At 36.5% G+C, this 16,092-nt stretch overlaps 1 protein-coding gene across 2 annotated transcripts; it reads right to left on the bottom strand.

Moving 5' to 3' along the window:
- LOC105172137 (protein transport protein SEC31 homolog B) lies at positions 1-14,930 on the bottom strand. Of its 2 annotated transcripts, none has more exons than XM_011093478.3 (22): positions 14,373-14,930; positions 12,285-12,354; positions 12,058-12,180; positions 9,786-9,882; positions 9,668-9,704; positions 9,452-9,557; positions 9,292-9,349; positions 7,878-7,975; positions 7,642-7,761; positions 7,089-7,131; positions 6,206-6,315; positions 6,009-6,136; positions 5,371-5,917; positions 5,159-5,251; positions 4,192-4,377; positions 3,892-4,105; positions 2,767-2,885; positions 2,498-2,674; positions 2,270-2,395; positions 1,907-2,189; positions 560-798; positions 1-471 (listed from the first exon to the last, which is right to left on the bottom strand). In XM_011093478.3, the coding sequence occupies exons 1-22, from the start codon at positions 14,690-14,692 to the stop codon at positions 382-384; spliced, it is 3,384 nt and encodes a 1,127-aa protein (XP_011091780.3). In that variant the 5' UTR covers positions 14,693-14,930; the 3' UTR covers positions 1-381. The 2 variants fall into 2 exon arrangements, with proteins under 2 accessions (XP_011091780.3, XP_088741987.1); XM_088885861.1 differs by lacking the exon at positions 14,373-14,930 and adding an exon at positions 10,615-10,682.
- Positions 14,931-16,092: the final 1,162 nt, after the last annotated feature.

Below are 16,092 nucleotides of genomic sequence, written 5' to 3' on the forward strand. Positions count from 1 at the left end.
TAAACATAAAAGAAGGGAAGTTTTTATTGATCTAATCAACAGTACAATCTAACGGCCTCACTCAAATTGATACGTGAAGTTCTGAAAGCCGGACTTTTGGGAGACATTACAACAGTGCATGCTAAAGATAAAGATGTATACATATCTTAACCCAACCATCACATGACTGTCCTCGCTACTACCTTTCTCAAACTGCTCTCAAGAAATTGGATGAAGTTAAAGCATGGGGTAAAAGAGAAGGATAAAGGTAAAACCAAAACCTGCATGCCCTATGGGAATGGCTGTCAGTTCTTGTGTACAAATGTTTGGTTAAACATGATTCCGCAACTAAAAGTTGGCGCTAACGAGAAGTTTTGCAAGTTGAGGAGTTGATCTAATAATTTATCTTAAATTCTGTCTGGTCTTGATCATTCTTTTGAGTGTTGCCAACCAAAAATTGCATTCATCCCAATCACTTGTCGTGAGAAGCACCTATACCACATCATAACACAAAGTTTCATATCAATCAATTGATCGTATATGAAAAAGGTAGAACTATTGGGCATTTCTTGGCTGCTACCTGAATTTGAAGGGCAGTACCGAAATCACCATTGTCTAGTGCCTGACAGAGTTGTACAAGCTTTTCTGCTGCATTTTTAGATATGTCTCCACTATTGAGTTTCGCAAACAAGGCACCTAGCTTCTTTGAGTTGTCCTCTATTTCCCGCTTCTTAGCTGGATTTGCTCGTGATCCTCCTAATGCCTCACTTGTCTCGTTAAATAGTCTTGTTAAAGTTGCAATTACAGGCTTCTGTTGTGCTGTAGCAGATTTAAAAAATAAATAATATTCATCAGGAATTTTCGACACTGTCATTCCAGAGAGAAAATGATGTATACAAATTTTCGTGCTGCTGTTGAGCCAAGCAAATAGAATATTTTGTGCCTCAACTTAAAGATAAAGCATATGTGTCTTCCAATGAGCATAAGAAAATCTAATTACAGAAACCTGTTTGGCAAGAGAAAGCATAATCTGGGAACAAATATATAAACATGAGGGAGGTAATTAAGCATAATGAAAGACGAAAGATAATAAAGTTTTGCTTAATCTGGCTCTCTTCAACAGGTTGTTGTATGAAATAAGCTGTCTCAATCCTCAAGACCAGAGAACCAGAATAGACTTGAGTCACTTGACTGACCTAATTGGCATGACCAACCTAGGTAAGAAACCATCCAAGTAAATCAAGTCAATTTAGAAAGAATACACCAAACCAACCATAGCTCAAGGCACACATGAAACGAGTAGTATGATGTTTCATAATTCTTAAATTGGACTCTAGAAAGTTATGGGACTTGGTCTCGTTACAAATCATAGTTCAGTCGTGGTTCCTTATCTATCCTTTGGGATGGACATCAATTGGAAATGGATCAAAGATTGCGGACCCAAATGCTAATACTGGGACCTGTAAAGAGCAAGCAAGGGATGCTCGCTGTAGTATAGCATTCTTCCTGTGAATTTATCTCAACCCCAGACACGTAGTTGTCATTTTCTCCATGAAGAAACACTGTCAGGTTTTTCTAAATCCTTTACCAAGTGGGGATCTAAACGTTGTCTATTGGCCAACATTTGGTCATGCCTTATTAAGTAGTCTGCAGCAGTGAGCAACATAGTGGTCATCCAACATGAAACAGAAAGAGGAATAAAATTCCCAAATTGAATAATTCTGCTCTCCCCATTTCTAACCCAAAGACAAAAAGAATTAAGAGAGAACTGCCAATCATCTTCAAACTGTTGTTTGCTTTTTCTAGAAATAGACCTCTTCTACCAAAATAACAAAAACGATGCAAAGCACGCTACTGCAGAAATTCCGTAAGGAAGTAATCCCTAACACAGATCAAATGGAGGAGCATCTGAGAAAAGAATTGGTACCAGGTACTTTTGAAGTATCAACTGTCTGCACAGTTGGTGGGGGAGCAGCAGGAGTAAAAGGTGGTTGCACTGGAGCAGGCTGAGTAGGACTAGGAGGTTGCATTGGGTTCATCCCTGGTCTTTGAACCCCTGAACTATTGACTGGCATGAAACCTCTTGGTGTTGGAGTAGGAGCCAAGACCTGGGGCATCATTTGCCTGGGAGTTGGACCAACTTGAGATGAGGTAGCACCGTATGCAGCAACCCCCGGAGGACCAGCTTGATAGTTAGAGTTAGCAGCACCCTGTGTAATTCACACGAGGCAAGCTCAGGATGATGGTCAAATGTACAAGACGAAACCAAGTAATAGGTGCAGCAGCATACTGGATATAACTGAGAACCCAAAGATGATGGCTGCTGATATTGCTCCAAGTTCTTCAACATAGGAGGGTTTGCAGGAACAAATTTCGCAGGAGGCTGGGAATGAACAGGAGGTGGAGGAAAGTTTCCCTGTAAAGTACACATACATATCCATTCAAAAACAACCGAACTAGTCCGAGCAAACACTTGGAATCAACTTCATTCACAAAATAAATCAAATCAGACTATCACCATTGGAGGTGGAACTGCCGGAGAAGGAACAAATAGGGAAGGCTGTGTACTAGCTTGTGGAAATGTGGGAGGAGCATTGTAACCCCTGCCAAACGGAACAGCAGATGGCTGCTGATAATTTTCAGTATAGGGACTGCTTGGGACAGTCGGTTGTGTCTGGGATGGTGGTGCCGCATCCTGACGGCGACGAAATGAAAGCAATGTTTCAAAGTAAGAATCAGAAATCGACCAGAAAAGCATTTCGGACATTGAGAAGCAGGAAGACATACTGGATAATAACCACGCTGAGAGGCATCAGTAACACCATAACCTGATTGATCAGCACTATATGGAGATCCACTTCGTAGGTGAGTATTGTCATAAGCAATAGTCTTCTCAATCTCTTTATCTGCAGAACATTTTTAAACAGCAGCGCTTGGATACATTAAGCCTAGCAGATAGAGGTTTAAAGCTATACCATTTAAACCATTGTAGCAGAGGCATTCACAAGATGCTGTTACTTATAGTCATAGACAGAGCTAAATGAGATGCACATTTGTTTCAGTAAACCAACAATGACATCAAATAAATAAGAAGTCTGATAGTGATGCGTTGATAAGACAGCATCACATATTCATAATCCCATATAGAGACACACATTGTTTATATTGATTGCAGTAAAAACAAAAAACAATATCAAACAAATAAAAGACCAAGTTAGTATTTGGTAGCAATATTTGTATTTGTTGGTAATTTGAAAGTACAAAAGAGTAATAAAGATTGACCATTTCATGCTAATTGAAGCCAGAAAGTAAGTTCAGCAAAATGTTCCCTACCTGTCCTACTAGGATTTTGAGGGAAATTTATAAACAAAGTTGAGACAAGAATAAAAAATATGGACGAAAAATATGTGCAAGTATTCAGGAGGGAAAGTATACAAGTAAGACTCAGTAACGACCTAATACTCGAGCAAAAATGCCCTTTCCACCACATCCATTTCTGTATTGCTAGAGACAGGAAATACCTCTATGCTCAAGTTATTTTAACTTTTATTTTAAAAAATCAAACCAAAGAAACAACTCTGAGATAGTTCTATTAGAACTTTAATGATGCGTGTATGATGCTGAAGTATTTGACCCTCCTGCTCCACACGTGGGGAAAGATAAACATTCTTTCATCCCGTAAATGAGGATTGAAGCCTGTTAGCTGCAGCTGAAAAGAAAATGTATATGTTCAATATGCCTACATGATTCTTTCAGATGGCCATACTGAATTATGAAAGCCACGTGATAACTCTCTGGCAGCACAATCTGGTTTGAGGTGGTTTGTTTTTGTGGGGAACTTTTCACCAGAAAACAAAAGTTGCAAACACTAATAAGGAGAATAGTAGAGCAAAAGAGAGCATACACACACACCTGCCTGAGTTGAAAGAGCTATACGATCACGTAAGATCATAAGTTCAGTAGACAATTCTTCGGTTCCCAGAAGATTTAAGTACTCCATCGCTGTAGTTAAAAGCCCTTGACTTGCTAATATTTCAGCATATTTCTCAACTAACTTACATAATGAAGTGCTAAATCGCTTCTGCCCAGTAGCCAAAGCAAAGACAATAGTCTTCTCCATTAAATCCTTCAAAATAGATTTATAGCGTACAAGTCATATACACTGTCTGCCATAAAGTGTCATCTAATGACGTTTAACCAATGTATTCTTACCTGGAGGCGGTCTACATAGGGTTTTCTGTCATGCTCTGTTGTAAGATTCTTTGACCACATTTCCACTGCTTTATCAATATTTCCAGCACATATATAACACAGTGTTGCCGCAGCCGTATCATTAGCGGCCATGAGTCTTGTAGCAAGAGTGTCACATAATAGAGTCCACTCATCTGACTGTGCAAACTGAATGACCGAATGTGCAAAACAACGTTAAAGAGAAAATCATCAGGCGCTAAAGCTTGTGCCAAATACACAGAGATACAGAATCACATGTTCAGGTTCTATCTATACTACAACTCTGCTCCAGTAAGACATGCGAACTCAGAAGAGATACATTTAAAAATATGATAATACAATTTATACCATGGAAGGCCAATTCGCTCTTTTCCAACATTAAAAGCCAAGTCTATTGTAACCACAAAATGGCGTATCAGGAAAGTAGGATAGTACTTCAGTCACTATAAATGTGATAGCTGACATGGCATCCAAAGATGTAAGCTGTAAATTTATTCCCATACATTTGATATTGTTTCAGTTTCAGTTCATGACACACTGACCACAATTTTAGCTTGTGCTTGACTAGAAAATTGTTCATCAGATGCACAAATACATATACTTATCCATCTATTTCCTACATGCCTATCCATCTGCATTTCTTTATTGATATCTCTGACAACACACTTTATTAGTTTTATTGACATTGAAGAAAATGCTCAAAGCTGACAAGTTGGATTTCTTAAAAAAGAAATGAGTAGAATATGGATTTAAGTGATGGGATGATATGGCACATGCCAAATTGACTCATAAAATATATATAGAGGTCATTACAGGGCCAGAAACTAAAAATAGTTAGTATTTTCACCATTAGAATATGAAGTTTCACTGATCAAAGTTTGCATAGGATGCAACTAGACTTAGAAGCATCATATGCACAGCTTGCATTGCTAGGAGCAAAAAGACTTACAGTGCAAAAGAGAGCAAGTGTTTCCTTCCATGATTTTAGGGGCCTTGTGTTCGCTAAACTCATGAGGTCATTGTTTACCATGGCAGAAACAACCTGAGGTACAACATATTAGATAAAGCCATATAAACAACCAGCAAAAAGATATGAACCCACAATTACAAACACAGAAAGAATTTCAGCGAATTGACATCCAAGCAGCACTATTTTACCACCTTTAGGTATGGAGAATGACTTGTCTTGAGGAACTGATCACGTGTGCGCTCCCACAAGGCAGCACTACCAACATGGGCAATGACCAGAGCATCTGCCCATCTATTTGCTGAAATGCATTGTGCAACTGTGCCCTTGTAGTCCCCAACAACCAAAGCACGTTGTACAGCATCATCAAATGAAGGATCAGAAGCCTCCTCTTGGTCATTTATTTCTTGTTTGGACTCCTTTACCGAGTCGGGAACAGTAAATTCATTCTTGGAAGTTGAAGAGGGGGTATCTGCCCTGGGACTGGGAAGGTTGTTGAAGAAATCTTCTCCATTGTCAGTTGCATATAAGGTAGATTCTTTGTTTCCAGAAGATCCTTCTTTATCAGTCAGTCTCTCATCAAGACCAAGAGCATTCAATTGCTCCGAGACTTCTTTATTTATGCCATTTTCTTCAGCAGGCAGAACGAAACCAAGATGAGAGAGAAGCTTGGACCTTGCAGTCCCATCCTCGGTAAACATAACTTTCATGAAGCCCCATGTTTCCCTCTCCTCATCAGATCTGATTAGGATAATAAGTTTTAGGGGGAAAGAAAAGATATTGCCAAACTCACACCTAATAATAGCCTAAGCCCGGGAAAAAGAAGACGTACTCAGATTCTTGAGATTTCCTTTCACACAAAAGTTTTAGCGCCAATTTGTCACCATTTTTTAGTGCAGCTTCAAATTCAGAAGATCGACTTGCCAAACCATGTTCCGCAGCTAAGTTGTGCACATAGACCTGAAAAGGAGTTCTTGTTACTGTAAAGTATGTGGAGAGAAATTAACAATTTAAAACTCCTCGGCGTACCTCCGAAGATCCAGCTCGAGATTCAGTAGAGTGAAAAGAAACAAGTTTGCCTCCGAAACCAAATGTTACTCCGGCTTTACAACTGTACCACTTTGGGGCCCTGAATGATGCTGCATAGACATAAAATGTATAATAATAACAACCTAAATTTAACACATTGAAAGGAGAAAATAATACCACATGACACAATAGCTAATTAGAAATTGAACTACAGGAAGAATAACAGAAAAAAGTAAATATTAGAACAAGACATGATGATCTAAAGGAACTACTGATTAGTAAATGCCCAACTTGGCCATGCATAACTAGACAACTTTACTATGACAATCATCTCATCACTATGATGTGAAAATAGTGAAACAATAAAGGAAAAACTCTCCAGAAATATCACACCTATTAAGTTTTTCAGTAAAAATGGATAACCAGAGAAATCATCCTCACTATTACTACTCTCCCCAAGTGGACATCAAACTCCACTTTGCTGATATTGTTGCAAGAACATGCAAAATGACATCACTTTAACCAACAGCAAACTAGATAATATACAAAAAATAATTCATAGAGAAACTAGGCAATTAAGGAACAAATTTGGAAGGATTTAAAAATAACTTAATGCTGTTGCTTCTTAAAACTTAAAGTGAGCGATACCATGTTATTAAAATGTTCTTAAAGCTGGGAACATCAAGTATCTCCTGCCACAAGTCTTAGGGGCAAAAGCTGAAAGTTTTGGTGGAATACTATACATGGAGAAAATATTCATGACCTAATTAATGCATTTCGTGGATGCTAGGAGCTTTTTGCTGGAACAATAACTCATTCTCACATTTCTCCATGTAGATGGGGCAGCCAACACAAACTTTCTACAGTCTAAGAAATGTGATACCTGAACCAAATTGACTCTCTCCAAGACCATAACGACCACAACCCTGCATTTTGAAAAGGTATCACAGTCACAAGGAAGAAAGAAAATTCATAAATGTTGGAAAAATGAATAAGCAAGTCCAAGAAAAGTAAATAGAGAAGATATTCTGGTACTCTGAATTATTGTCATAACTAGTTCATGCTCTATTTATCACAGAACATAAGCACAAATTCAATCAAGCAGGTAATCAAATTTTGATTCTTGCCTGCCTTATGTGAAAAGATAACTTCCATCTTGGAGAGGCCAAAAAAGCCAAAAAATGCCTGTAGTTAACTAGTCAGGTCTCTCTAAGACTACTTCTATTCTGATGCATAATAAGAAAGATATAATGAAATTATAATGAAAAAGATACTTGTTCCATCTGTTATTAAATGCTAACCCAAGAGGCTACCTAAAAAGATCTGTAAGATTAATCAAAGTCCACCTTTCTGTCATTCACTGCATCATCTAAACCAACAATCTATATGAAAGATCAGACGACATATCGAACGAGTTGCAGGGGATAGGAAATAACCTCTACATTATAAATGCCAATTTTCCCATCAAATGAAGATGCTGATATGACTCCGGGAACTTTAGAATACCAATGCACATCGAAATTCCAGTTCGTTCCAGCAGGTAATTCAGCAACAATCTACAGAAAACATCATATAGAACCGCCACGTGGCAACGGCAGCTCAAAGAATGAAGAAAAACGAAATTACGATAAAATGTACAAGCATAAGAAACTTAGGCAATAAAAAAGTTCACCTCTCCAGATGATGTGTCCCAGCAAATAGTACGGTTATCTTTGGCACAGGTAAGCAGATAAGAGCTGTCAATAGGGCACCATGACATCGCAATGACACCTGAATGCAAGAGATGCATAAATATAAACCAAAATGAATGCCTACACAGGTATAACTTAACGAATTATTAATGAATCAAAGGCATGGTCATCAGAATAACAAAGATGTGATTAAGAGCTAAAAGTAACTTAAGCAAATAAAGGGAAAAAAAAAAAAAGGTAACAGATGCTGGCAGCAACAAGAACCTCGCCCTATCAGTTACCCCAAGTATGCAGTGAAAATAATATAAGAAAGTAGGGAGAGAGAGGATGGCAGTAAAAACAACATTTCTACATTAATCCAGGATATGTAATGTTGTAACAAGTTACTAATGGCAGGTAGTAATCACACTCTTAAAATCAACATTTGATTTCCAACAAGTGGCCCACAAATACAAGAAATTACATGTCCCTATTTCCAGAAATGCATTAGGATACAAATTTGCTACAGTATCTCATGTGTTTATAGGATCATGCTGATATGAAATGGTCCTGCCATTACCAATTCTCTGGTAGTAAACGAACTTAAGAGTGTTCAACTACGCTAGCACGGATCAGCCAGCATAAAAATTTTGTCAAGCCTCAGTCAATGTAACGCAACGACACATTTCAATTGCAGTGACTAATCTCAAGTTCATTGTGAGTTTCCTCCACTTAACAGAAGTTTCACAAAGAATTATGGCGAGCAGTGGTCTCTCCTTTATGTGATCGGTAACAGAAGGGTATTTGGCAGAACTTGCACTAGACAACACCATACACCAAACGATGTAAATGATAACCTATTTATATAGTCAAGCCTAGATCTTATGAGTCAATGGGTGTGCTCCTATTAAGCTCGACTGTTTTGACAGGAGCAGATGAAATTTAGTTGGGATAAAAATCTGTTTCCAACATAATGTGACTTTAGGAAAACTTTAGTGCTATTACTCCCACTTCCATGATCAGTAAGAAGAAACAATAAAATTATGTTATCAATTGAAGAGAAACCGATTTACATCGATGCTAGATTTTCCATGTTTGCTTTTCTGTAGAAGATCTATATGACAGTTAAACAACTTAGCTCCAAAATATTTATGGTTCTTGCATAGCTATCTTTCCAAAAGAAGGAACTTGAGTAGTAGAGATGAATGACCAAAGAGTGGAAGGATGAGAATATAAGAATAAATAATCAACAAAGTGAACTGCAAACAATAAAAACTTGACCACTTCCACCTTCAAACCATGAAGCCATAAAAAGATACAATCTACTTGAGAAATCAGAAATAAATGATCAACAAACAATAGTGAATTCAGAACTTTCTAAAATGTTGGAAGTGAAACTCCAGAGAGATGCCATACCTTTGGTGTGCCCTACAAACTCTTTCACTGGAGACATTATATTCCGCATATCCCACAGCTGAATATGACATCAGTCAATTGCAATGATAGTAAGTTTAAGCAGAATCGATATATAGCATTTATACCAAGAAGCTCAACTAAGAGCTAATGCATTCATTACCCTGAGAGAAGGTGAATTGTCTTCATCTGAAGCAACAATGAGTTGAGTAGCAACATCTGGGTTCCACTGCAAAACAGAGCATCTCCTTCTAACTGAATCAGAGAAACTGCAATGTGGCCATATCAAAGATCAGAACATGGGGATGGAACCCCGTACATATCAATGGTTGAAATATTAACAACCCAGCATCTACATTTCATAGGAAGTTATTTTTACCTTATTACTGGCTTTTGCTTCTTCAGATCCCACACCACTGAAATTACAGATATGCCTATTATTCAAATGCAATGCAAGAGTCAAGGGCATAATTCATACTGAACAGCATCCTTCTTACCAGTTGTCCCATTATATGAAGTGGAGGCCAGTATATGCTGAACCTTGCTATTCCACGACAAAAAGGAAATTTCACCTTGTGTTGCAGAACCAGTAGCCTGTGGAACAGTTAAATAAGTCTGAGTTGCCATTAAAGAGTCTTGGATATGAAATGACGGACAAATAGACCTAAAATTTAGGGATATTAGATTGAAATTCAGGAGCAAGAAGATGAGGGGAAAAAATGAGCTAAAGCACTTCAGGGTTCTAAATGAATAGTTTAAAGAATTTATTTGGCTTTTTGAAATTAATGAGATGTTTAATGGCCAGAATGCTGCAATGGTACCATTCCATTAAATATGCCACTTGGAAATTATATTGTCCAATTTCTTTCAAGAATTTCTATTCCTTCTCTTTAGAGAGTGAGTCTCCCTCTGGTCAAAAAGAAAAGGAAAAAATAAGGAAGAAAAGGGAAGGAAAAGAAAATTTCTTTCCCTGCCACCCTGCTGGTTTCCTCTTTCTTTCTTCTATTTCTGTTCTTGTTGTTGCCTTTAACATATCTTCAACTGTCCATTTAATCCAACAACTATATCCAGTTCAGAACTTACAATTTGTTAGATTTATTTTAAATCATTGTCATAATCTTAGCCATTTTCTGAAAATGTTTACCAAAGCCAAAGCTCAAAATATGTTTTCCTCATGGAATTAGTTCTCCTGCTCCGAATGAACGATTATAGGGGTGTTGCAAAATTCTCCAGCCTTCATGTGATGGATTTCACATACTATTTCATAGTAGATATGCTCTACCAAATACTCCAACTAGATAGGTCCAGCAAATTTCAGAAACATACGCTAAAGTTTGAGGTCCAGTGACGTTGAAAGAGGACCACAGAAGCTGCTGAAGCTGTAATCCTATTGCCTGGAACAAGTGGTTCCAAAGGAATAATAAAGGAAAGATCGAAGATCTTGTAAGCACAGGAAAATCAGTTCCTTTAAGAACTCTTTAGAATGGAGAAGGCAACCCATTGTATTCTTAGATTCATATCTTTACTGCAAGTACATAAAACTCCTTTGTATTTTCCCATGTATAGCTTGCTATGGGTTATTCCTTTTCTTTAAATTGGAGTGGGAACTTCAGTAGGAGACACAAATGCAAGGTTATTATGCTAAAATGTTTGATCAGGCAAAATTCAAGCCCACAATGCCATAAAATATTTGACATGAGAAAGAACATATTAAGATACTAAAGTTTGGCCAGCTATTTAATTTAAACATAATATCTTTCATCCATAATGAACTAAAACCTTAAAAAGGCACATGCTTTTGTACTGTGCTCAATCTATCAAGTCTATGGGTACGGTTGGATGGATGGTTGGAGAACGAATTGGAGGAGCTCAGGGTTTCGGGGAAGATCAGATATTTGACTTTCTGTTTGGTAAGAAGAAAGAGGAGGGGAGGATGATGAGTATAGGTTAGGCAAACTCAACTAATATGGACTGGAGGAAATATTGCATTTGAAGTACAAATAGGTTTCCTCTCTTTCTTATCCAATATCCAATACAAAATCAAAACAATGTAGATGTTAGGAATATATATTAGTCAAAACACAATTTGTAACATCACAGACACATAAATAAGACGGGGAAAAAATTCCGAGGAAAAGTTTTAAGGGGTAAAGTTTGACTTTGAAGGCAAGAACATCATGGTTCCTTTGCCAAATATATCATATAAAAGTCCTCCTCAGACAACTAAAAATACTTTCCAGGGAACGCTAACAAGAAAAGGAACCTAACTGCGTTCCAAGGTGGGTGGAAAGACCTTCATCTCCTTAAGGAATAAATAAAATCAAAACTATGTCAATTTCAGGAACATATATTAGCGACAAGACATCACAGACACAACAACAAGACGGTTCAAGATATCTGGAGAAACTTTTTAGGAGGCAAATGACTCCTTGCTCCATATATCATATAGAAATCCTCCTCATACCAGTAAGAAAGCTCTCAGGAATACTGACTGAGAAATGAACCCAGAGTACCAAGGTAGGTTTAAGAGACCTCCATCCTTTGAGCTTTCAAATCCTCTAAGCTAGGAATTTTCACTCCTATAGCCATAACAAAAATTCACCTCTCAAACTGACCAGAGTCACCTCTAAATTCAGTTATATATATTCCCGGCATCTGTTTCTAAGAAATATATGGAAACTGGCAAACAAAGTTCCTGCTTAATAGTTCTATGCAAAGTTAACTTTGAAAGTCTTAAGATAAATCCAGAGAAATTAATCAATTGCACACCTTGAGCGGCGGAAAATGACTTGGCTCTGATGGTTTGGATACATCCCATATACAAATATCACCTTCATCAGCCCCAGAGGCAAGAAGATTTGGAGAAAGAGAATTGAACTCTAAGCCACGAACCTGAGCAGTGTATTATAAACCGACTCAGCAACAATAACTCATCAAATACACAAGTAAAGGCGAAAATGCAAAGGAAATAAGGAATAAAAAGAGCACAAACTTACAGGCCCTCTGTGTCTAGAAAGACTCGCAACAAAAGCATTCTCACTTGTATCAGAACCCTTATTATGTGGGCTGGGATTGGAAACAGAAAAAACATCATAAAACTAATAGTCAATATATGGATCAGAAAAAAATTAAGACAGCAGCAATACTAAGCTGCAACAAGACTGAGGTATCTGAACTCAAATAAAAAATTGAAGAGAATCATTTGTGAGTAACAATCTACTCTCTAATCCAAATTTATAGTTTTGGTTCCTCTTTGCAGCCTTCACAGAATAAGGCTACAATTTCCCAAAATGGAAAGTCTCGCCAAGAAACTTTCTCCAATGTAAAGCTATGATGTGCACCACCAATTCTCGGCACTAGCTTTTCAAGGTAATAGTGTAAAGACACACCAAATTTTTATTTTTCCAACTTTCATCTAAAACTCTATATCATGTCAAATTCAACCCAGAATACTAGGACAAGGGGGTATTATCTTGATCCAGATAAATATCAAACATAACACTAGATAACCAACCAAGCATGATTTCTGACGAAAAAGAATTAAAAGCATGCTATTTGGTAGGTGATAGTGGACCACTGAAGATGACATGAATCGCATTACGAAATACATTGACACAAATCAAGCACTAAATCATACTCAGAGTAAAGCCACTGCATGCAAACTAACAATTGGATGAAAGTGGCTATAAAGAATTAGTGCTTATACAGATTAGCATCACTAGACTAGTTTCTGCTTAGATGTTGTTTCGAGTGTGACAAGCACTTCACTGTGTCCTTGTTCATTATTGGACTATGTTTCTCTTCATATATGTATGCGTTCCCATAGTAGCACAAACCGTAAATTCTAGAACCAAATATTTACTCCTCAAGCATTATTTGCAGAATACTAGTGATTCTTCTAAATTAGATTTGCATCAGGACACCCCAGATGCTTTTAAATGTTTTATACAATATTTCACCAGACAAATATCTAATACTCCACCTAACTCTAACCCAAACTATTCTCCCATTTGATTCTTAGTATGTTCCAAATAAGATACCATTCCCTAAAGTGGAAGTTATTTCCAAAGGAGGGCAAAAACATAAAAATCAGAGCAATCTTATACTATTCTAACTCTCTTCTAAAACTCTGTGCTAGTTCAATTATCCCCAAAGTTTTGCAGAGGAGGGAATAGAAATTAATTAATTAAGAATTCTTTATGTAGTAACAGCCATATTAGAAATGTCCATCATAGTCGAGGAAGTTGGGCATTTATGTGACCATGAAAAACTAATTTTAAGTAAGCCACTTGAACTGAAATATGTAAAATCAATATCACTTCATTTTGAACCCAAGTAGCCAGAGTTACAAAACTCTAAGCAATTTTCCTCAGAGTTTTGGCCATAGAAGTCCTTAACTACACTAGTGATGACAGAAAATAGGACGCAAGTCACAGAACCCTAAATAAGAAGAATTTATCCATATTAATTGTGGCCATGCAGCATTTTCCCCATCGCATGAGGCTGGAAAAATAATATGGCATCCGAAGGAGAAAAAACAACAATAAGCAAGCACAAGAAAAATCTTAAGAACAGACTGAAGAGCAGAAAAATCACAGACTTCCTTTCTTCATATGTAACCAACAAAAACAAGACATGCATATAGAGTCATGACTCAAAAACAAATTCATCAGAAGTACTTCAAATCTTCATCACTTGGAAAATGTCCACCAAAGGTAGCAATAATCAAATGAAACCACAATTGTATGAGTCAGTAACTCTACATGAAAAATAAGACGTCCACTAGAATAAAAAGAATCAGTCAACAGAATTCTAACTCCTGCATTCGGTTACATTGAAGGAAATTAACAAGAGAAAGAAGAGAAGTTACAAACAGAGACGCAGGTTAGTTGCGTATGCACATTTTCACAAAATTAAGCAATCGCAAATCTCACATTATCCAATTCGGATGTCCTAACTCATAACCACAACGCTAATCATACTTCCATCAAACGCATGGATGGACACCCGAACACATTCAACAGAACAAAAATAACTCTATCACCCGGAAACAACAGCAAAGAATCTAGAAGGTTTGAACTCACGAGATCAGAGGCTTAGGATTCCAGAGACCAATATTTCCATCAACGAGGCCACCAGCAATGAGGCCAAGCGAATACTCCTCAGAATTCGCGGGCGCCTTGGACCAGGAAATTCGATTGAACCGCTCAGAACTCGGGGCAGAGCCTGCCAAGATCAGCTGCCGATCATCCGACACAAAATCGAGCTCGAATATATCCAAATTAGCGGAGGAGCTAAACTGCAGATCCACCGCCCCCGCCATAGTCCCCGCCGCCATGTACACACCGTCCGGCGAGAACGCCGACGACGCCGATCTATTCACACTCTTTATACACCACGCCATCACCAAAAAACTGTAAATCAATCAATCTAGATATATCTATGTATCAGACGAAGTATTTCACAAACATCAGAATCCGAGAATCGGAAGTAGATTGAGAGAGAATTCTCTCTCTCTCTCTCTCTCTCTCTCTCTCTCTCTCTGGTTTCTACAAAATTGTTTGCTGAAATTTTTGGCTCCTGATTTTCTTCTCGCTCTGTTCTGTTACTTTACACTTCGATTTTTCATTTGTGAGCGAAGAGGAGGAGTGAGGTTCCAATACGAGGATGGGGCTAAAAAGGGAAATTTAGGTACTCCTACGTGATTTTGTCAGGCAACCAATAGGATCGTCCCACCTCGGACCAAAAAGTGTCTGCATATGCAAGGACGAATTTGCCCTTTCACAACTATCTTGATGTGGTTAGTCTTACCTCGAATCTTTGACGTAAGGACACGAACACTATACGATTTAGATAATGACAATACGAAATATTTTTAAAAAAATTTAAATACGATATGGTACTGATATGATCATATATAATATATTTTTTATTATATATATTCAATTTTTTTTATAAAATAAAAATAATATTCAAATTAAATATATAACAAGCATGTCTTATTTACATCTAAATTCTTAATTATAATGTGGCTTAAAGAATATATATAATCTATTTATTTTAAAAATACGTAACAAAAATTTTCTAATCATCCAAATTAGTTAAATAATTAAAACCATTTCTTGAATTTTTAATAATTTTAATATTGAATGTTTCAGAAAGTATGAAACTAATATTACAAATCATTCTATATTTTTTAAATCAAAATTACAATTTTTCTCAACCCAGTGTTGCCATCGCTAGTACTAACGGAGTGTTTGGAAAAACTTTTATTTTTAGAAAAGTGATTTTTTATAGAAAAAGTTAAAAGTTGGAAAAGAATAAAAAATAGGTATTGCTTGTAAAAACGAGTAAAAAGCAGATTGATTAAAGATTATTTCGTCACCATTGTTAAGATACTACTTTTGCTTATATCTGCATTTTTTTATTTATCAATAAATAATTTTTTTATAAAAAATAATAAATTTTATTTCGATTAGTCTATTTCATATTTAAACTTTTTTTTTTAAATATTAATAGAAAAGTGAATGTTTAATTTAATAATGCTCTCACTGAGTAATATAATTATTGATTCATACACAATAATTAAATTTATGAGAATGCAAAAAGAAAATCATTTTATTAATTAATCATAGCTATTTAGTTAATACTTTTCATGATAAAAGAAATAATATAATTAGATAATATAGCAAATAAAATATTTAATATGTAAAAGTGTAAATTTAATTATTTTTAAATTATTCAAATTATTTTAAATTTTCAATATCAACTTTAAATATAAAATTTTAAAAATAAACTAAAATT

Source organism: Sesamum indicum, linkage group LG10 (genome assembly GCF_026168435.1).
Source record: "Sesamum indicum cultivar Baizhima isolate 11 linkage group LG10, ASM2616843v1, whole genome shotgun sequence".
Taxonomy (NCBI): Eukaryota; Viridiplantae; Streptophyta; class Magnoliopsida; order Lamiales; family Pedaliaceae; genus Sesamum; species Sesamum indicum.